Genomic DNA, 21,883 nt, shown 5'->3' with positions numbered 1-21,883 from the left:
TGAACAGCTGAAGTCAAAGGTCAGAGCTCAGTTTTGCTTAAAGTGCCTTTAGCCGTCCAATGTTTTGCCAGGGTTGATGAATATTAATGCGAATGTATTGATGTATTCTTTTCAGTTACGAGTGCTGCCCTGCCATCTCACAAAGGACTGTGTGATTTTGAGCAAGGATTGTGTGGTTGGACCCTTGACCCGGATTCTGACCTCAGCTGGGCGCTACACAGCTCCAGCAAAAGCACCGCCTTGGGTCAAAGTCAAGATCTCTCCATGGGCTCAAACAGTGAGTATTACACACGCACACTCACAAACACTGTGTACACAAATACACACACATTTGCATTCATAGAGAGGTTGTCATGCCTGTAGGCTCTTGTCTGTTTTTATGCTTGGAAACGCATTACATTTACACAACAAACTGTTTTTTTGGTTTTTTTTTACATTATATTATTTTACATTACATTAAGTTACATTATATTTTAATATGGGACAGTTAACAATTAACAGTTTAGCGTCATTATACAAAAATATATTATATTTAAATAAATTATAATTGATCATTTTTGTTTCTTTATTATATTTTAAGATATAAGATTTTATAATATTTATACTGATATATATATATATATATATATTTGAAATATTAAAAATACATTATAATTTTATAATATAAAATAATATTAATTTACATTTACTTTTACATTTACATTAATCATATATATATATATATATATATATATATATATGAGTAATTAAATAAATATAAATATATTATATATAAATTATAAATCTCAATTGTATAATATTTTCTAATGTCATTTTTATAATATTTTTTTATTTTATTATACATAGTTTTAATTAACTTTATTTTACTGTTTTGAAATTTTCTTCACGATTCTTAACTATTTTTTAAAAGCTTTACTGCCATGCTCAACCAGCTTTTTTATAACAGATCATGCTGGCAAAGTCTAGGCAATGAACATCTTGGCTTGCACTAAACCAGTACCAACCAGCATAAACCAGCCTGGATCCGCATAGAAATTGATGCCAGTGTAAACTCGCTCAGCAGACTATTTTGCCCCTTTTTCTGTGTAATAAGACTTCATTCTGATTCCAAATCAGTTTCCTGTTAACGTTTTTACGCCTCACCCCAAAGACAAGCACTTGGACTGTTCCCAGAACAGCCTTTTCCCTGTCTATCCCCCAGTATGTGCGCTCGTAAACTCCTGTGACCTCATTCCCTCTGTACACGGCGGTCTGCTTTCCACATGTCAGACACTTGCATGGGATCTAGAAGAGGAAAACAGGATAAATGCTCGGCATGCTTTCTCTCTTCCTTTCTCCCTCCCGAAAACTGTCACACTCCCTTTATTTCTATCCCATGACACATCGCAATTAGAAGCGTACACCAGGAACAAAGAATGACAGTGAAGACAGAAATAATCTTGGAATGCTGAAACAATCACTTTTTGATTGAGAGCAGATTACTACATGTTTGTCAAAAAGAAAGCAAAAATGACCATATTTACTGTCTTAATACACCTTTATGGTCTTGTTGTGAACGATTGTGAAAGAAAGAAATGATGAAATGCAAAACTTTGCTTTTGACGTTTGTCTCAGCCTCCCTTTTTTTCAAATCTGGCTTCATTCCACATTTTTTATTTCTTTTCTTCATCAGTATTTGGTTTCATTCTGGAATACATCAGCTAATGGAAGTAAAATGGGTTACCATTTCATGTTGCCTTTAGTAAAGAAATATGCCACCCGAGGGCATGCGTTACAGTGATTTCACCATGTTTGAGTCAGGTGTTGACATGGTAAAATCACTGTAATGCTGGGTCTTTCTCGAATGACATATTGCTTTTATAAAAAGGCAGCAACAGCAATATGACGGGGACACAAATGTTCACTAAATAATTGCATTAATTATTAAGAGTAAACAATAAATAATTATTTCGCCTAACTATAGGCTGTCTAAGGTTGCCAAAGATTAATATAGAATTCATTTGATGTGAGGTCACTGGTTTGCATATGTTGGCTGTTTTACAACAGCTTCAAATGTGGCTCATATTTTAGAGCTGAAACAATTAGTTTCATAAGTTTGCATTCATGTTATTGATTTGACATATTTTCAATTATACACCACCGTTCAAATGTTTTCTATTTTAATACAGTAGATTAAAAAATATATATTAATGTAATTAATTCCTGTGATGGCAAAGCTGAATTTTCAGCCGTCAGTGTCACACTATCCTTCAGAAATCATTATAATATGCTGATTTGCTGCTCAAGAAACATTTCTTATTATTATCAATATTAAGAACAGCTGTGCTGCTTAATATTTTTGTGGACAAAAGAACATAATTTACTCTACTTTTGATCGATTTTGATTAATGCAATGCATCCTTGCTGAATAAAAGTATTAATTTATTAAAAAAAAAGAAATTACTATCATAATATAATATAATATAATATAATATAATATAATATAATATAAGTAAGGAATAATTGACGAAAGGCAATTGAATTATTAGAAAAATAATGCACACCCGAGGTGGTAATGCGGTCACGAAGCGGAGTGTCCGTTACACCTCGGGTGTGCATTATTTTTCTAATAATTCAACGGCCTGAAGTCAATTATTCCGCTTATACTACAGTTACCACACCTCGAAACATTGTTCAGATTATGTATTTCAAGACGTTTGTAAAGTTTTTGTCATTAAAACGCTCTTGAATGTAGGACTAATTTCTTACGCATCTAATCCAATGCCTCCGTTGCTAATTCAAAAACGTCATTTTAGAGTTAGTAACGGAGGTTTGAGCCACTGATAGCAGACTAAAGCTGGGGACACACGACTGGCTGACACATTCTCTGGCTGTTTTTATCGCAGCATATTTTAAACACCGACTTTGAACACAGACTGAACGCGCTGAACACGCGTTTGGGCATGATCAGTCATCAAATTACATTCATAACCGGCCTTAAAGTGTGTCCCCAGTTATTAATGCAGTTATTAGAGAGAGAGATGTTGCAATAATGAGACAGAAAAGCATGTGTGTCAATATTATTATTATTTATTTATTAATTCAATTCCTTTTAATTAATTCGAATTCACTTTTTTTTTTCTATTATTGACAGATGACAGTAGACTATAGCCAAATAAATGAAACACAAAGCCCTTTTAACAAGTAGGCCTATCAATAATTATTTATTTGTTATATTATCTGCAATAATAATATGTGCTGCAGGACTATCCATTTATTTAGCCTATTCAGTTTAATTTTCTATTGATTATAGATAGGACTACATACCTTATTCAAATTAAACTGCATGTTTCCATTGATTGTGAAGCTAGACATTGAAAATTGCAGATCAAGCAGTATGCGGCTAAATGTTTTTTCTTGTTATGAATTGTATCCTATTTTCCGTTATTGCCGTTAACTACGCGAAGTGATATAGAACTGTAATGGGTCAAGACCTGGAACTACTTTAGCTGTGCGTTTCCCTGAAAATAATGCACACCTTAGAACGTTCGTCAGCCAATCAGATTCAAGTATTCAACGGCCCTGTAGTATAATATAATATAATATATGTGTAGACATTGCTAAGCAATACTGTTTTAATCATTAATTTAATTTCCAAAACATTAAAGAAGGAAGAAGCATTGCAATTTCCCAGAACTCCTTTCTTGAAGTTCAATAACCCCTTATATCAGTCTCTTTCAGCTGTTGTGTGGCAAAGTGTTAAATCCGAGTATCTTTATTTGACTTCAGAGGCGCAGATTCTTGTGGAAGAACAGCATTTCCAACCATGCATTCCAGTCCTTCACCTGCCTTCCAGGCGGATTTTTGCATAGACTTCCATGTACTTAGAGCCTCTTTCAAGAGATCATTATTCATTTCCCCTTATATATAGTACTTATGATCAAAAAGGGGATTTTTTTTTCACATCAATAAAAGATATTCGCTGTTCCACCCTTCACATCTCCTCATATATGCATTCCCAGTGATATTAAGGGGATTGTTATCCTAAACCTATTTTAAATTCATTGCCTTGGAAAATTTTAAATGCTCTCTCTGAAAGACTTAACAAGGCGTGCCGACAGCTGCAAGGTGTTATAGGCGTTTTTTGACAGTTCTCAAAATGTTTAAGACTCCAATAGGTCACATGTCTCCTCCTCGTTCAATCGGATCACTCAGAGAGATGGGGGCCGCCACCACAAGAGCTGTCTTTTGACCTTGAAACGTCTGGAAAGATTATTCACGAATATATAGAGAGATAAAAGAGTGTGCACCTGTCTCGCCGCTCTTTCTTCACCGTAGGGGTCATGCCTTGCTCCCACTTAACGCTCTTTCACTCTCGGCTTAGCAAACAGACACCTCCCGTCACCTAAAATGCCTACAGTAGAGCCCAGTGGGCTACCGTCGCTCACGAAAGACACTAATGCTAATGACGAGGCGCTTGACTTTTCCCACAGCGACACACTTGACTTTCCGTATAATCACACAGCGTGATGTTTAGGCGAATCATGTTGCTCGAAAACACAGTTTGGGTTCAGGAAGTGTTTGATAGGTTAGACCCAAAGTGACATAATCCAGACTGTTAAAATGCCATGTGTTTAAAGGACATCTTGCCCAGTAGGGAATAAACAAGATTACATGCCACTAACCAAAAGGCTTCAAGGTTCTGTCACTTGTTAAAAACCAGTCAAATGAAACCCTTTAAGACAGGTAATTTCACTCGGCGGCCATCTTTGAAATGCCTCTCGGTCAGTCATGCATCCTCTTTGAATGGGGAAACATCAAATTCTCCAAAGCTGTTCACCAAGCTTACTATTAAATTTAATATTTGAATATATTTGAATTGACAACAACTGTATCATAAATGCAGTTTCTTATGCTCAAATAGCGTTAAAGAATCTTATTTTTCAGGTTGGAAGGCAATGGCAGTACTAAGCGCGTGTCTCAGAACATTGACTGTTTCTATAGATCTTTTTCACAGCAGCGCCATCTTTGATTTTTAATGTGAATGAAAGCGAGGCTGTGAGGGATAGATATACATCTCTTCAGTGGGTTATTTAATTGTTCTGCTGACGAAACACTGCAAAAATAGGCTATTTTTCCAAGAAATTTCAGTGGACAAAAAACTCTAGTGGATGTCATTGAAAACACAGCCTCGCTTTCATACCTGTCCATGGCGCTGCTCTGAATAAGGTCTGTAGTGACGTGATGACTTTACTAATCGCCGGTTGGCTCTTTTATTTAGGAGGCGGGACTAATTCCGGCATATTGCGTATTGCACTTTCTCTCATTCATAGTAACACGAGTGCAGTGTCTTCATGTTTAAAAAGTCTTTGATGCTGACATGGACAGACTGTATGACACACTTTATTATGTTTGTTCTTTCATAGATTTGGGAAACTACCTTTACATTGAGGCCAGTCCAGAGACCCAGGGCCAGAAAGCCAGACTGTTCAGTCCCAGTGTGGATCCTGACACCGGACCTGTCTGTCTGATCTTCTCCTATCAGCTGGAGGATCAGGCAACACTCAGGGTCCTGCTGCAGAACAAACACCAAGAGGAAACCCTCCTCTGGTCCCTCCGTGGAGACCAGGAGCCCATCTGGAAAGAAGGACGGACCATCATACCTCGATCTCCAAATGAATTTCAGGTAAGCAGAATTAGACATGATAAAAAGTTGAATATCTTTTAAACTGTGATGTTTGGAAAACAGAGTTCTGTCATTACAACTCTCGGAGAGATTAGCATTGTTAATGGATATGGCAGTGTTAGTTAATTTGGTCTTGGTGGAATAGATCTGCTACGCCTTTGCTGCTTCTGCAGAGCAAGAATAGAGACTTGCTACCTCCGTGGCAGATGTATACAGGTGGAGCTGGGGAAGGTGGAGGGTTTCTGGAGGGCACTGCAGACTGCTAAAGGCAAACAATGCCAAGTATTTGAATATTGAGCAGATAGCTCATTGGCTGCTGATGCCACAGCAACCAATCAGCTGCACCTTGTAGATAATTATGTGATCGCTAACAAATTGATTTAAGGACCATCTAGAGTTTCATGACAGAACTTTGTATTTGGTCAATCTTTTCAAAAAGGACATTTAGGCTGTAAAATTAGGGCTGTCAAGTTAGCATGCAAAAATATTAGATTAATGATGTTTAAAAGCAGTATTGTTAAATTTTGTCTTGTTTTCTCAAGGCAGTCTGGTTTTCTTTATTGTAAACAAACGTATAACTTCTGTTGATTTAACAAAGAAAATCTGGTTTTGGTCTTGAGAAAACAAAATAATTATTATAATGGTGGTGTTCAAAATTTGAGATTTAATTGAAGACTCTCACACATTTCACCAAAAGAAAGGTGTATTTTTATTTATTAACCCAAAAGTCTTTTTGTTTTAAGCCTATTTAAAGATAAATTAATTAAATTGTGGAGTATTCATACATCATAGTCATATTTGTTGTACTACTTTGTACTTAACATAAAGGAATTTATGACAGTATAATTTTTTGTACTATAATACAAATCACATGGGATTATAATAGAAATTCAAACAATTAAAAAGGATAATAAAGTAATGTCACAATGCAAAAATTCACGGTCCCAAAACATAATTTCTTATTTTCTTTCTTTTGATTGTGGGGTAAAAGGTAATATTTTAGTGAAATTCACCCCAAAACATGATTAATTACTTATTACTTAGGAAATAGGCTCATTTTACAACTCCCCCAGAGTTAAACAGTTGAGTTTTACCGTTTTTGAATCCATTCAGCCGATCTCCGGTTCTGGCGGTACCACTTTTAGCATAGCTTAGCATAGATCATTGAATCGGACGAGACCATTTGCATCTCTCTCAAAAAAATGACCAAAGAGTTTCGATATTTTTCCTATTTAAAACTTGACTCTTCTGTAGTTACATCGTGCACTAAGACCGACGGAAAATGTAAAGTTGCGATTTTCTAGGCTGATATGGCTAGGAACTATACTCTCATTCCTGCGTAATAATCAAGAAACTTTACTGCCGTACCATGAGTGCAACAGGCGTAATGATATGACGCAGCGCCTGAAAATAGTCCCCAGCTCGGTAACCAATGAGTCCAGCTGGGGACTATTTTCAGTTTTAAATAGGAAAAATATCGAAACTCTTTGGTCATTTTTTTGAGAGAGATGCTAATGGTCTTGTCCACTTCAATGATGTATGCTAAGCTATGCTAAAAGTGGTACTGCCAGACCCAGAGATCGGCTGAATGGATTCGAAAACGGTAAAACTCAACTGTTTAACTCTTGGGGAGTTGTAAAATGAGCCTATTTCCAAAAAAAGTGGAGTATCCCTTTAAATCTATTGCCCAAGTGATTACTTGTTTGAAGATTAGACGTTGTTTGTTTAGTCTTGGTAGCCTGACAGAAATCATGGTGACATTTTCTGTTTTCTATATGCTCGTATTTCATCACACAGGTGGTAATCGAAGGATTTTTTGAGGGTGCCAAAGGCCACATTTGGATTGATAATATCCACATGAGTGTGAACACACCGCTGGAGGAGTGTACCCGTAAGTCTGCACCTTTCATTTTTTTCTTCCATCATTAGTTTTATCCTTTATCCTTTTGTTGTCATTTATAGCGGCAACTTAAGCCAACGGCGTGCATTATCTCTACCAGATGTTTCTCCCTGCCACGCTCTTTCTGGTTTCCTGTGAAGTCACCTTTATCTCTTCATTACAGATGGCACATATTCCAGTTCCACCATTTTCACCATAATTCGTTCAGATTCTGAAGACACTCACTCCATAAACCTCTCCTTTTAATGTGTTCAAACCTAGCCATCACAGCCACTATCTCAAAGAGCTTCTCAAAATAGAATTTATTAACATGAAAAGAGGACACACAAAAAAAAATAGTGCGCTTCATTGTTTGCCATCAAAAGCAAAATGTAGAATCAAATCTAGGCCACAAATGCCCCTGGGCTCCGATGCTAATCTTTGTTTCATTATTTCCTTTGCGCTTCTCCTTCCATGTTTGTAAACAGAGCTTTTCAACGGAATTAGTTGATAGCCAGAGCTTTTTGAGGACGGATCTTGCACAGAAGCTTTGTGGTTTATGGTCTTAAGGATATCAGAATGTGACCATGTGCTCGTCGCTACTCCCGATTCCTGGTCCATAACTAGAAACTCTTGATTTAGTCATTTTTGGCTCGCAGCGTTGCCGCTTGGCTCGCTCTGAGGCTGCGGGACTTGGTGGTTTATTTCGAATCCAAAAATTGGAAGCCTCCAGAGCTCGTGTTTCACCATGCGCCTGTTGCGATTCTTCCCAAGGCATGCTGGGAGAATTCTTATCGACCCGTCCAGTTGGACTTGCCGTTCACGCCAAAAAGAGATCCCCGAGCCACTGGCCCTCACGATAGTTCCTTGTCTTTTTCTAATTGTTTTCATCTCAAGAATTCAAGCAATGTCCTCTGTTTCTCCGCGTTCGCTCTTCAAAACAAAACCTTCACAACATGAAAACAACTTAAAACTTGAAAACACGCTCCTCTGCCAACAAATTGAGAATCAAAATGCCTTATCTGATCACTGTATGAGGATGGGACAGAGAATTTAGCTGAAGAAAAAATGCTTTTAAGGAAAAGCATTTGAATTCAGCACCTGTGTGAATATCCATCAAGAACATGTCCAGGTCATATTTCATCCCAAAAATCAAGGACTGTGAAGATTTTTTGGCATATTTGCATTATTTTCATGACCTCATGGAATATTTGTGCTTTTAAAGATTCATTACCAACACAGCAGGACTATTTAAATGATCTAGTGAAGGAAAAAGGGTGATTAAGAGTGGTGTAAAACTTGGTGACCAGTTACTAGAATGGTTGGTAATATAGATATGATTTTTGGGGGAAAAGTCAATAATTGACAGTATACATAGTAGTATTTGTTTTTGTTTAATATTTAGGTTTCAATAAAAAAAATAACAACAACAATGTATTATATTTTTTTATCATAGTAATTTAGTATTATTATTAATTTAGCATAATGGGAATAATAATACATAGAGAATACGGCAATTGGGAATAATAAAGAATAGATAATGATGGTAATAATAATATGATAGAAAGTATTATTATTAATCGAGAATAATACAATTTTTGAAAACACAAAAGTAAACATCTGGACACATTAAAGTAATGAAATTAATACGCTGAATTATCATGAAAATAATGCCGCAATCCACAAAACCGTCATGGTACTGTATATTTCTTTTGATTTGAGGATGAAATATTTCCTGAAAAGTCTTTTGATGTCCTTTGTGTCCTCATTTGATTTCCTCTGTGGCCTCAGATGTGGGTTATTCACCATTTTATGAAGTTCAGTGCATGTTTTCAGAGTCATCAGCCTCTGATACAGTAAGGCAGGGATGTACCCCGCCGTTAACCTTACATTACATATTAACATTTTACTCTGTTTGTCTTTGTCTCTTTCTCTGTCTCTCCCCATCCTTCTCTCCCTCATCCAGAGCCTTTTCCCGTGTTCCCTCCGGACATGACCGGTGAGTTTAAACTCTCTGCCTCGGGTGTGAATGTTTGCACTTCCTGCTCTCTGCCCTGCTCAGCAGTTATTGTTAACAGGAAAGATATAGGGTTTGTTTTACTTCCTAGCATGTGGTATTTATGCAGTGAGTTGAGGAACCTGGGGTTGGGTCGGTTATTTGAGGTGACCAATCCGTTTCTGACATATTTTTTTTATTACCTGTTAAGATCCCAATTGGGAAAGATGTCCAAACGTGGACTGTCAGGCTGCTGCGCCCTTGAGGCTCATGGCAGAGACCCGTTGAGCCACAGTGTGACACGATTTGACATTCAAGGATAAATTCCCCAGAAATCATTGAAATTTTACCCTCATGTCGTTTCAAAACCTACTTTCTTGCATTAAATATTTCAGTCATTATTCGCCGAACATTGTCCCCTCTGTCATAGCTCTCAAATCTCATTCAGGTTGTGCCAAAATTGTAACGTTTGATGCCATTGACTCAGTACATGGCCTATTCGTATCATTCCAAATCCTGTCAGTCTATTTTGGAACCATCTTTCTCCCCTCAGCCTGTTCAGCAGCTATACTAACACTTGTGCAATTTTACAGTTAACGAAAAACCTGGGAAACATTTCATGGTTTAATCACTTTTAAAGAAATTGATACTATATTCAAAGTCTGTAGGAAATAAAGAAAGGGCAACTTCCTTTGAGACTCATTGGATGCCAAATGTCACTAACGAAAACCTTTTCTTATGGGATGCGAGGTGCTCTTAAATGTGGTCTGTTTAAATCTTAGTGAATGCATGTGCATTTGTGTTTTATTGGAGACGTTTGAACTCTAAAGTGCAGATTTCAATTATTTATCTAGATTTGTTTTAGAATGGTTGATCCTGCGTTGACTTCATTTAGACCTTTTTTCATAAGCAGAGCAAAATACCTGCACACAATTGTACATGGACAGTTAAAAATAACGCTTTATAGAACTGTTGAATAAAAGCAATATCATAGTCACAATCACCTGCATGCTGTAATATTTTTTGCTACTGTGCTTAATCATTTATCTGGAGCGCATTAAAGGGATAGTTCACCCAAACATGAACATTTTGTCACTCACCCTCACAGTTGATGGTAGCCACTGACTTCCATAGTATAGGAAGTAAATGGCTACTGTCGACTGTCTGGTGATCATCATTCTTTAAAATATCATCGTTTGTGTTCAACACAAGAAAGAAACTCATACAGGTTTGGTGAAAACAAAATAATGACAACATTTTAATTTTTAGGTTAACTAACAAGATGGTCCTCACTGCAGAACACGAAATCCAGGGGGAGGAGTTGGATCCAGATCCAACTCCTCCCACCTTACATATACCTAAACCTACCCATCTCCACCCCCTGATCCCTAAACCCACCCCTAAACCTACCAATCTCCACCCCTTAAGATCTGGATCCAACTCCGTCCCCTGGATCTCGTGTACTGCAGTGAGGTGCTACTGGAACTATCCCTTAAATTAGTACCTGACATAGAAAATCAAATCATCAGTCGAATGATTTTTCAAATGAAAGATCCTCATCCGTAATCACAAACGACTAGAAAAGTCATGGGAATTGTTGGAAAGGTGTGGGATCCCAGTATCTGTCAGTGAATACGGACATATAGACAGGAATTTTTCTTCTTCAAATGACTGCAGTCCAACAGTGGACAGTTTGATGGTTTTTATATTTGGAGCTCTATTTCGTTTTTATTTTTGGTTTTAAAAATCCTTGCATTGGCAAGAATACCTAAACAAGCTACCAGCATATTAGCACCTCCACTTCCTTTTGTGAAATGAGTGTCAATAAAAGACACAGGCAGCCAAGTCGCTCTCCCTAATGAGTGTCTCAGTCATGCTCCGTGGCTGAATATAGCATAACAAGATGTCTGCCTGTGCTGGGTTCTGCTCAGATGGCAGCATTGCATCAGAGACTCAGGGAATGTCTCGGAGTCCCTGGAGAACGTTTTTTTTTTTCTCAAATGTTCGCATCTCACACTGTGCTTACTAATCCATGAGATAGACAAAGCAGAGCTGACAAGACCCTCTGCTTCCACTTGTTGTGTGATCATAATGTTGTGCTATTTTGGTTTCTTTCGTCAAGATGTACGGTTGTTTTTATTTTCAGCGTCAGAAATTGGTCAAAGCTTTTTTAAATTTAAACTCAACATGCGGCATTTCACGTCAGCTTTAAATTCTGCTTTTTAGAGGAGTTGAGTATTCAGTAGCATTGTGGTTTGTGTGAAAATTATTGCAATTCCTCGAGTTTTACACTAGATGGTTAAATGGTTGGATGTGTAGATGAATTCATACATCTAGCAATTATTAATAATTTTCTCATGATATTGTAACTTTTTTAGTTTATTAACTAAAGTTTTTTTTATTAATTTATTTCACTCTTTATTTATTTATTTATTTATTTATTTATTTATTTGTGTGTGTGTGTGTGCATTCATATAATTTCAGTAGTTCAATAATTGATAATCAAATTTCATCAAATAAATAATTTTTACCTACTAAAATTGAAAATATCAAAGTGGTGTCAAAGTTGCAGGTTCACATGTTCAGCCTACTAACATAAAATTTTAATTGAAATGCCAGAATTTCTTTTTTTTGTGTGTGATTGACTCAAGTTTAATGGTTAGAAACATAAATGCATGTCATTATAATAATTTGAAACAAAATTGGAGCAAAATCAAAAAGATTATAACTGATTCCACAGAATCAGTCTTGTATGCGGTCACATCGAGTCCAGTTATGATATAGTGATGCATCACAATATATTGACGAAGTTAGCAATGCCCAGCCCTATTACAAACTCCTGCTATATCTGTCAGCGTTCTGCAATAACCAGAAGACGAACTGAGGGAGAACAGAATGCATGAGCCTCTGCTTGGCAAAACAGCCTCTTGTTTGAATGCAGCCCCAATGTATCCCTAAGACATAACGGTTTAGAGAACTACCAGCAGTATCTGCCCTTTGAGTAGTCCCGGAGAGCCGCTTGTCCCAAATCCAGCATGCAAAAAATATGATTTAAAGTATGGCATCCCCACTCCCCAGGACTAGAGCCTGGCGGTCTTTATTTGCAACATGCTTGGACTCTGACTCAGGTGCCTATTTGAAAGCACGTTACATAACAGCACTGCATTCACACCCATTGTTTCACTGTCCACGGTGCTATGCAACCCAACTTAGATCCCTCAATAACTGTTCCTCTACTGGAAAGCGATCATTTCATGTTGATTTCGAACAGTGAAACATGGAGCATGAAGCTTCTACCCTACACGATCGTATGCCAAAACAGTCAATACAGCATCTTTCAGTAGTGTGTTTGCATTTGAACCTAGCAGTAGTGTGGCGTGTTTCACAGTTTGTATATCTCTCCACCAGGGGGAGCCCTACCTGGCAAGAGTGAGCCAACAATAGATACGCTGTCAGTACCGCCCGTTTTGCCCAACTGGTATTACATAATGGCTGGTGGAGGAGCCATCTTGTTCCTGATTATTGTCATTGTCATGGCCGTTAGCTGTCGCCATCTTACGGCCAGGAGGAATCAACCCACAATGGCCTACTACAGCCCCCACAGTGTACATCACCCAAACGGCGGCGTGCACAGGTCTGGGGTGACACCCAAATTGACTGTATGGGTTGAGAAGGGCGATGGGAATTCCTACTGGTGAGAGACCTGGACTAAAGGTTTAGAGGTTTGCCTGCAAATGCTGACTTCATGAGGGAAGTCCTTGATGAAGCAGATCTCGGACTGGAGAGTTGGAGGAGAACGCTCCCAGATGCTCGGATTCGGATGCATCCAGATGAACCCAACACTTTGATTTTTCTGTTTCCTCATTCTCTTCGTGTTCTTTTCTTCCTTGGATACTAACGACCCTGTCTTACTGGTGTGATCAGCTTGTTTACCACATCTAGCCAGCTCATGCTCATCTGGAGGGACCTTCTCCAGGAGTGAATCTGTATCCAGCCTCATGATGGATGCCGAGCCAAGAGGACGTGTTATCCAAAGACCTTAATCACTGATCCTGGACTGACTTTGATCCAGTGTGCTGTACTTATGTTAAATCAATGTGGTCAGAACATTGGGGAGTTAAGAGCTGTTGTGGACATGCCGTCTGACACAATGTTTGCACTTTGACTAGTCCCTGAGATTGATCACGAGCACCTCTTTACCTTATTAAAGCAGAACAAGGGAGCAGACCTTTGGTGAAAGAGAGAACACAAAGCGTTCAGATAAATTAAAGCATACAGGAGGGAGCTCCAATACTGAGAATGTGCTTCTTAGCACTTTTTGAATACAACGCAAGCATGATTTAATTCGTAATAAGGGAAGGTGAAGTATTGCATAAAAGGTTTCTGCATGTAAACAACTTGAGTTAAGACTAAAAAAATGGAGAGCCCACCTAAGCTGTCATGATGAACATTGCCTTTAAAGTCAACATGAAATCAAAACTGAGTTTCTTAATCCATGTTCTTGGTCTTATTGTGAGTGATTGAGCAGTGCGCATTATTTCAACAAGAAAAATGTTTGTGTAATGAGTTTCCTTTTCCTCTGACGTTGCTTAGATTGTGCCAATTATTGGTAAACCTTATTGGTAACCTGTTTTAGGCTGCTGTTGTAGGTAATGCAGCCTTTCTAAAACCTTGTCAATATTTAACACAGTAGATTAATGCCGATTTTCAATAACGTAATAAAGACTGCTTTAAACAATGGTTGATTTAAAAAAGTAGGTTCTGCTCCACAATCCACTGAAGGCCTTTTCCAATCAATTCTTGATGAATAAAATTTCTTCCCGTCTTACAGTTTTTCTCATTTTAATTGGAAATGCATCATTATAGAAGTAAAACGGATTGTGGACGCTCTTTCATGTTGACTTTAAACATTTCATTAGGCATGGTTTCATATCAAAGATGTGCTAAACTTAAATGAATTGATGGCGCCACCTTTGAGTTAAGAGAAGGGGGATTGTGTAAGGGAGTCTTCATGTTTTGTGTTCATTTCTGTGTTCTCTGTGGCAGTATCTAGGTTATTCCTTTGTATCTCACATTTCTCACATTTTTCCCAAAAGATCCCTCAAAACTGCGTTGGCGTGTGTTATTCTGAGCAAATGCTTGCTGGTGTGGAGGCTCCAAAAACAAGTCCCATAAACAAAGACAGCTGTTTCCTTTCTCCGTTTCCATGCGATGAGGAAGCACTGAGCGCTGGGGTGGGAGAAAACTTTGTGCAGATATCAACACCTGGTAGCAATTTTGGTTCACTGAAGCATCATGAAGCTTCAAGAATGATTAGCAGTGAATGGTGTCCAAGACTGCCATGTGCTTTTTCATAGCCATGTTGAATCACTTATTGAATTGAGTTGTCATTCAGTTTTATAGGTTAAATGAATCAGTTCTGGTGAGCATCACAAACAAACTGTGGACGTACCATTTGATTACCATGTGTATTTGCCATAGTATTGAAATGGTACTCCATGGTATTACCATATTACAAACTATGTAATATTTTTTTTAAAGGAATAGGTCACCCCAAAATGAAAAGTCACTGTCATGTTATTTCAGACTTATGAGCTTCTTTTTTTCTGTGAAACACAACATTGAAAACATTCACGCTGCTCTTTTATGTGAAAATTACACACACAAAAAACTCGGCATATAATCATAAAAGTAGTTTGTATAACTAGAAGTCTTCTGAAGCCATACGATGGCTTTACATGAGCAAAAATAATGCAATTATTTGCTATACAAGTTTGACAACAATAACAGCAAACGACAATGGTTTTCCAATGTCATTATCAGAATTTTTTGTTATTTTTTGACAGCGTTCATCCCCTTTTGCGCTTTTATTTTATTGAGAAACACAGTGTTGACATTTTTCATCTACTTTTGTCTTTCACATTTGAAAGAAAGTCATAAACGTTTGGAACGACATGAGGGTGAGTGAATGATGACAGAATTTTCATTTTCATGTGAACTATACCTTTAAGAACATTCAGCAGATCTAATATCAGGGGTCAAAGTATTTCAGCATAGGACATATAGAGCTGTTCAAAATGGAAATAAAAAGATAAATCCTCCATGCTCCTCAGGGCCTTTTTAATGCCATTTCGTGAGGTGGTAAGAGATGTTTTGGCACCGTCAAGCAATGTGCTTTTAAAGCAGCCACTTTATCGCTCTTTTCTTCCCTAAACTGCGTCCCCAACTTCTTTCTTCACTCTTAATATTTTTTAATTAGTTAATGGACCAGATAGCATTTATTAAAGCTGCTATAGGCCTTCCGGCCCCCGCCCTGTGCCTCTCGTCGATTCGGGAAACCACATTAATGAGTGCGAGCGTTCTCTTGAGAACACCGTCCACATGCCGCCCAGCGAGGCGTCATGCCAAACAGCCATTCTTCTCTGGCTCTTAAATGCATCACGTATACTGAACCGAGAAGCTTCTAATTAAGCAAAACAGTCTTTCTCAAAAAGCGGAGGATTGCGGTTGATGCTCGCACCCCTGCAAATGTCTCCTCGGGTTCGAATGACTCACTCTACTTTTAGACACGAGCATCTCAGGGGTTGTCGAGCAGTCCAACAGCGTTCTCCTCCTCGGACGTGGGGAGTTGGGTAGAATAGATCGCTCACAATGGATCCAGTCGGGCTACCGCCTTCACATCCGTGGAGTGCGAGCTCTCACATTGATTTCTTTGCTTTTAGACACAGCAGGCTCCGACTGGGACATTTTTGGAACAAAGCAACGCTGATCCATAAAGCCATTTGAAAGTTATGGGCCTTTTATTGCACCGCAAAGCTTACTTAGGTGGTGGTGGTGATGCTTCTGATACAGATTATGAATTTAAGGATGAGGATGATGATGATAATGCACTTTGCTTTATGAAAGTACCTTCTAACTGTGGTCAGCCTATACCTCAACTTTGAAATTAGTAAATTGTTTAAAAATGCGAATGTGAACAAAATATTTTTGCTTGATGGATTTGTGTCTTGAAAACCTGCTTTTAAAATGTGACAATAAAATCTTATTTTTCTAATCGTCACTTCTTTTTATATCCATTTATATCAGTGCAGTAACAGACATTGGCCTACTTTTGCTGCTATATTTGTGTGTCCCCTTAATGTGAAAATGCTGGTGGTGTGCTTCAATTAGTAATTATGTAGGTCACATGATGTTATTTTCTGGACTCTGTAATTATGCTACAAATCTTTCGTACCTTTAATAATTTATTGCTTTGCCTCAAGTCTCAAAATATACTCCGTCAATCCAAGACTCAAGACTCTAGTGCGCAAGTTTGTGAAAGCGAACGTGAATTGTGTAAATTAGTAAGTAAATTAGCAGGTTTGTTGAAGTCAGTTACTGTAAATCTGAATTCTGAATAATCAAATGTTGTTGTTATTATTATGTCTGGCACAGATATTTGAAGAATGCACGCCAAGTATGTAGTGCGCAACATGTGCATGAGTTGTGCAATGAGTTAGCGTCTGCATACTTGCATAGAGTATGTTTCTGGCCCAACAATGATAGCTAGTTTGCAAATTAATTATAAATAATATTCCTTTGAGCACAAAACACATTATATCATTTTGTATATTTCAATACAGTGTCTTCGCTTCTATCCACAGTTAAAAAGCCAACGGTTGGAAATGGGCGTCTCTTTAATGGGAAGGACCACATAAATGCAGGTTAGTTCCCACGATACATACATTACAATTTACTGCTTCCTGGCAGGCTATATATTTTAAACAGGTTTCAAAGCGCAGGAACCAGAAGTGATCAGAATCTATTGGGGTTTTTTTCTCTCAAGGTTTTAAGATTATAAAGCCAAAACAAATACAGATGGTTTGGACACATTTAAAGTGAAGATGATATCAAATTTACTATTTCAATAATGCATGTTTTTGTGGTCTTATTGTGAATGATCTGTCAGTATGTGTTATTTTGAATATTTTAAAAAATATTTGTATCAATTCTCAATCTTTTTTTCCTCTTCGAAATCCTTTTTTTTTTTTTTTTTATACATCACATTATGTAGTTAATTGGATTTTTAAAGCCACTTCCTATTCCGTCATTTTTCGGCACACACTGTGGAAGTCCACAGCAATTTTGTGCATATGTTTGTATGGGTAGAGCTGACATGTTTGTGTGGGTATGTACGTGTTTGTTCACACTCATATCACCCTCACCCCGCATTTCTGCACAAAAACAAAAAGCGTCTCTGGTTATCAGACTTTCCGCCCTCCTTCTTCCTGCTATCGCACAGTTGGAATCCATCTAACTCATAAAGATGTCTTTGTTTTGGCTCTTAAATAAATAAATAAAAAGACAAGGATGAGTTAATTACCCAACCGAAATCTGTTCATCCTTACAGAGTGTCAACCCCCTCCGTCTGTCTTTCTTTCACTCTCCCTGACTTCCTTTATCGATGGATTCCATCTTTTTCTCATTTTCCCTTCTACTCTAATACAACGTAATGAAGTCTGTGTTTAGCTTACGGTCTACACAAGCTGTCAGTCACCTCGGAACCCATTTGTTGGAACTAAAAGGGCAAAGGGAAATTTGCTTTAACAAAATGCAACAGATATCAGTCAATGTGCAAAAGCAGCTCAGCTGGTGTGAGTTTTGGCATCGGCTCGCTGTCAAAAGCAGCCTAATTAAGCCGAATGCAACCGCTAGCAAGCGCAGGGTGCCACAAAAGAGTTTACGGCTTAGTTTTGTCAGCTGAAAACAGCCATGCCGACACCGTTCCCCCTCAGACCAGACCATTAGTTTGTTATACTGTATGTGTCATCCACCATAGGATAATATGCAGGAAAACAAGCACAAACTTCTGTTTAGCCTCCAAAGGCTGCAATGTTGAACAAAACATGCCTACAAATACATGCTATACATGTAATACCACTGATTTCTATATTGATTTACCAAGGTATATGCAATACCATGGTATGATTTGAAGTACTTTGGAGTACCATGGTATTTACTCAAATAGTTCAAAGAATACTGTAGTACTACCACAAAAGCATGGTAATACCATTTGGTATTTTAAACATATGCCATGCTAGTTCTGTGGTATAATTGAAAGTATCATGTTTTGCAACAAAAAAAATCATATATAAATTTGAGTTCCATGGTTTTACCATCTTATGCCATTTCTTTACCATGGTACTATGACAGTGTACAACTTGACAGCCTATATTTTTAGGGGGAGATGAAACTCTTTTAAAGAACATGGTAATGCCTTGGTACTTTTTTACTTACAAAAGTGGTTTTCGGACATGGTACTACTGTGATATTTTGGATATGTGCTATGGTAGTACCATGGTATTCTTGAAAATACCACGGTTTACCATATAAAAACCATGGTACATGAATTTGACTTCTTTTTTGTAAGGGTACCATCTGATATCATCACTATTTTTAGGGGGAGATGACACTCCTTTAACGTAAACCATCGTATAACCATGGTATCATGTTCAGAAACAAAAGTTTATGTGCATGATTTTGTTATAAACATCCTCTCAATGTGTTGTTGTAGGTTTCCAGTTTCCAGAGTGGAGCACAGCCGAAACGCCATCAGAGCCTCCCGTGACACGTGTGGTGGATAAGGACAACGCATGGCTGTACTCCCTGGACCCCATTCTCCTGACCATCATCGTCATGAGCTCTCTGGGCGTTCTCCTAGGTGCCGTGTGCGCCGGTCTCCTCCTTTACTGCACCTGCTCGTATGGCGGCTTGACATCGCGCTCGTCCACCACCTTGGAGAACTACAACTTTGAGCTGTACGACGGGATTAAGCACAAAGTGAAGCTCAACCAACAGCGCTGCTGCTCTGAGGCTTGAGGAGAACAGATGGGGAGATATCAAGTATCCTAAAATGACCTCAAAGTAACCCAATTTGACTCTTTGAAGAGACGAGCCTCATCTCTTAGTATTCCTGGAATGCATGTCCATCTCAGCTGGAGAGCTCCTAGACTGAACTTCTCCTGGAGCTTATTTTCCAAGCAGTGCTTACTCAGCTCTAACCCTGCTGCCAAGGACTTCTTCGTCTTTCACTGGATTACATAAAAAATAGAGCATTTGGTGCCACAAGAGTGATACCCTTTCCATGGCTCAGCCTCAAAATAAATGTTGATACATATCAATGTTCTGCTATTCCAAAAAGATGAGAGTATATCAGCTTAGATTTCTAAGAGGTCTAGTTTTTAAAATGGGAGACCTGAGGCTGGACTTTCAAGCCACAAACTTCTGTCCTCCATCATTCCCAAAAGTAAATTCTGTGGCCTAGGATGTGGTGCATTGTTTTTAAAGGCTTTGATGGATTGGTTTAATGTTGCTTTATTGTTTGTTTTTTTTCGTACAGAGAAGTTCAGTAGCCCAGGGTGATTATAAGTCATCATTATTGTGTGTTTACAACCCATTGCTTTCGGCCCACCATTTTGTTTCTCTTGTCAATCTGACAGTTTGGAAATGGAAAAGTAAGACAGATTAAGGAGCGAATGGTTGGTAGATTTAGTTTTAGGCACTGTGTGTTTGGTGAATTGTGTTCTGGAAAAAAAGTCACCACACTTGTTTGAAACGACTAAGGATTTTGTCAGTGCAACCTATGGATTGCTGTAACTGGGAGACAAAGACTGCCAAGCTAATGTGTGAGCTTTGAGCTAGCAAACAGGCATTAAATAATGTGAAACAATGGTTGAAAGGCAGACACTTAAGGGATGGGTTTGAAATACAATTTCTCTCATTTTTACTCTTGGCCTTCAAGAATGCTACAGTTATTGGCTCAGAGATGTTCAGGTCCACTGTTTGTAGTTTGTAAAAGAAAAGTTCATTTTCAAAAATAGACTAAAATCTACACTGGTTTGCTGTGCCAGTCATGTACAGTATATCTTGGCTCTTGGGTCAAACAGATATTTTTTACACATTTAAATAGAGTTAAAGTAGTTTAGATTTGGATCAATTTGAAGCAAAAAAAAAAAAGTGTATACATAAATATTTAATATATTTTTTTCAAATCCTTTTTGAGTGGCCAAGATGAGTCTTACAAAGCCTGTCAGTGGTGAAAAACATGAATTAAGCTAAATAATTATTAAGCAGTTATTCTTTTAGGTTATTCTCAGACCGGTTAGGACCTAACACAGAGCCTTGAGGAACACCAATACGTACTAAAAATGTACATCATACAGCACTTTCCTTTGTTTCATTCTCAATTGAATTTTATCCCTCTTTTACTCTGTTTTATGTTTCCATGCTAAGGCTTTATGTTAACAGGAGACAGGTTTGGTTGTAAATCTGCTCCCCTGTGGTTTTCAAAGACTGGGAAAAGGTGGAACACAGATGTCGTAAATCTTTACCTACTTGCTCAGATGGGATTCTTCACCCTCTAAAACTAATTGTTGGAGTTGGTGAAAGTAAATGCACCCAAAGCACATTACACCTCTGCAGAATAAGACACGTTATGAGAGTCTGGGATATGGAGTTTTGAGACACTGATAGGCGAGCCTAGATGTTTCTACTGAACCCTGCTTGATCCATGTACTCCTTATCTTCTCGAAGACTCTTGCTACTGGACCCCTGGACTTTTGCAAGTGCCTTGGAGCTAGTCTGTTCCAGCCTCGGCTCTGGACCTGAAAAAGACTGCTTTGGAGCTTTTGTCTGTCTTAAACACTCGAAATACTTGAGAATCACAGCACTGGGTATAATTCCAGTCTCTCTTTGGACACTTTGTACAGAAATTGTGCTTTTTATGATGATGATTATTGTTATTATGATTATTTAATAAAGGATGGTTAACATAGTGGGTTGATGTGCTGTTGAATACTCCAAGAGGGACATTCCAAGATGACTAAGTTTGGTGTTTTACAGTGCGTCTTTAGTTTCTAGGTTACAAGAGCAAGGGATAATGGGATTGTTAAATGATTAGAAGAGACACTGCTCAACACACTCACAGACATGCAGTCGATGCTACAAATACCAGACCATAACATACCTTCAGTGACAACAAAAGAAGTTCACCAATAGAACCTTTGACTCCAATAAACATCATCAACACATTAAATCCCAAATACACACAAACTCCCTCACTCATTCTCTCTTTCCAGCTATGTCTGCCACAGTTTCTCTCATCTCCCCATGGGCTCCCATTAGCACGGACCTTCAGTCGCCTTCATTTAGGGGCTCACAACATCAAAGCTTTGAAGTGCCTTGCTGTTCCACCCCCTAAAGTTCCCTTCATCCCTCCACCTCATCCAACCACCCAGTTGCATCCATTTAACTATTTCTCAGCTTCCTCTCTGCTCCGTAGTGTGCCTGCCTTTGCCTTTACCAC

General features: G+C 38.2%; 1 protein-coding gene across 2 annotated transcripts in view; it reads left to right on the top strand.

Annotated features, from left to right (window-relative positions):
• nrp2a (neuropilin 2a) overlaps window positions 1-21,352 on the top strand; it is a 75,884-nt gene extending 54,532 nt beyond the window's left edge. Inside the window, exons 12-17 of one of the 2 annotated variants that reach the window (XM_081361653.1) lie at window positions 116-277; window positions 5,406-5,665; window positions 7,463-7,556; window positions 9,511-9,543; window positions 17,184-17,243; window positions 19,094-21,352. In XM_081361653.1, the coding sequence (XP_081217779.1) occupies window positions 116-277; window positions 5,406-5,665; window positions 7,463-7,556; window positions 9,511-9,543; window positions 17,184-17,243; window positions 19,094-19,398 (914 nt within the window). In that variant the 3' untranslated portion in view covers window positions 19,399-21,352. Of the gene's footprint in view, window positions 1-115; window positions 278-5,405; window positions 5,666-7,462; window positions 7,557-9,510; window positions 9,544-12,948; window positions 16,601-17,183; window positions 17,244-19,093 lie in introns of those variants that run through there. The other variant, XM_081361654.1, reaches the window with a different exon arrangement.
• Window positions 21,353-21,883: the final 531 nt, after the last annotated feature.

The sequence above is a fragment of the Scardinius erythrophthalmus genome (genome assembly GCF_964197995.2).
Source record: "Scardinius erythrophthalmus genome assembly, chromosome: 3".
NCBI lineage: Eukaryota > Metazoa > Chordata > Actinopteri > Cypriniformes > Leuciscidae > Scardinius > Scardinius erythrophthalmus.
Note: the sequence above shows the minus strand (reverse complement) of the source record. Positions and strands in the feature narration are given on the sequence as shown.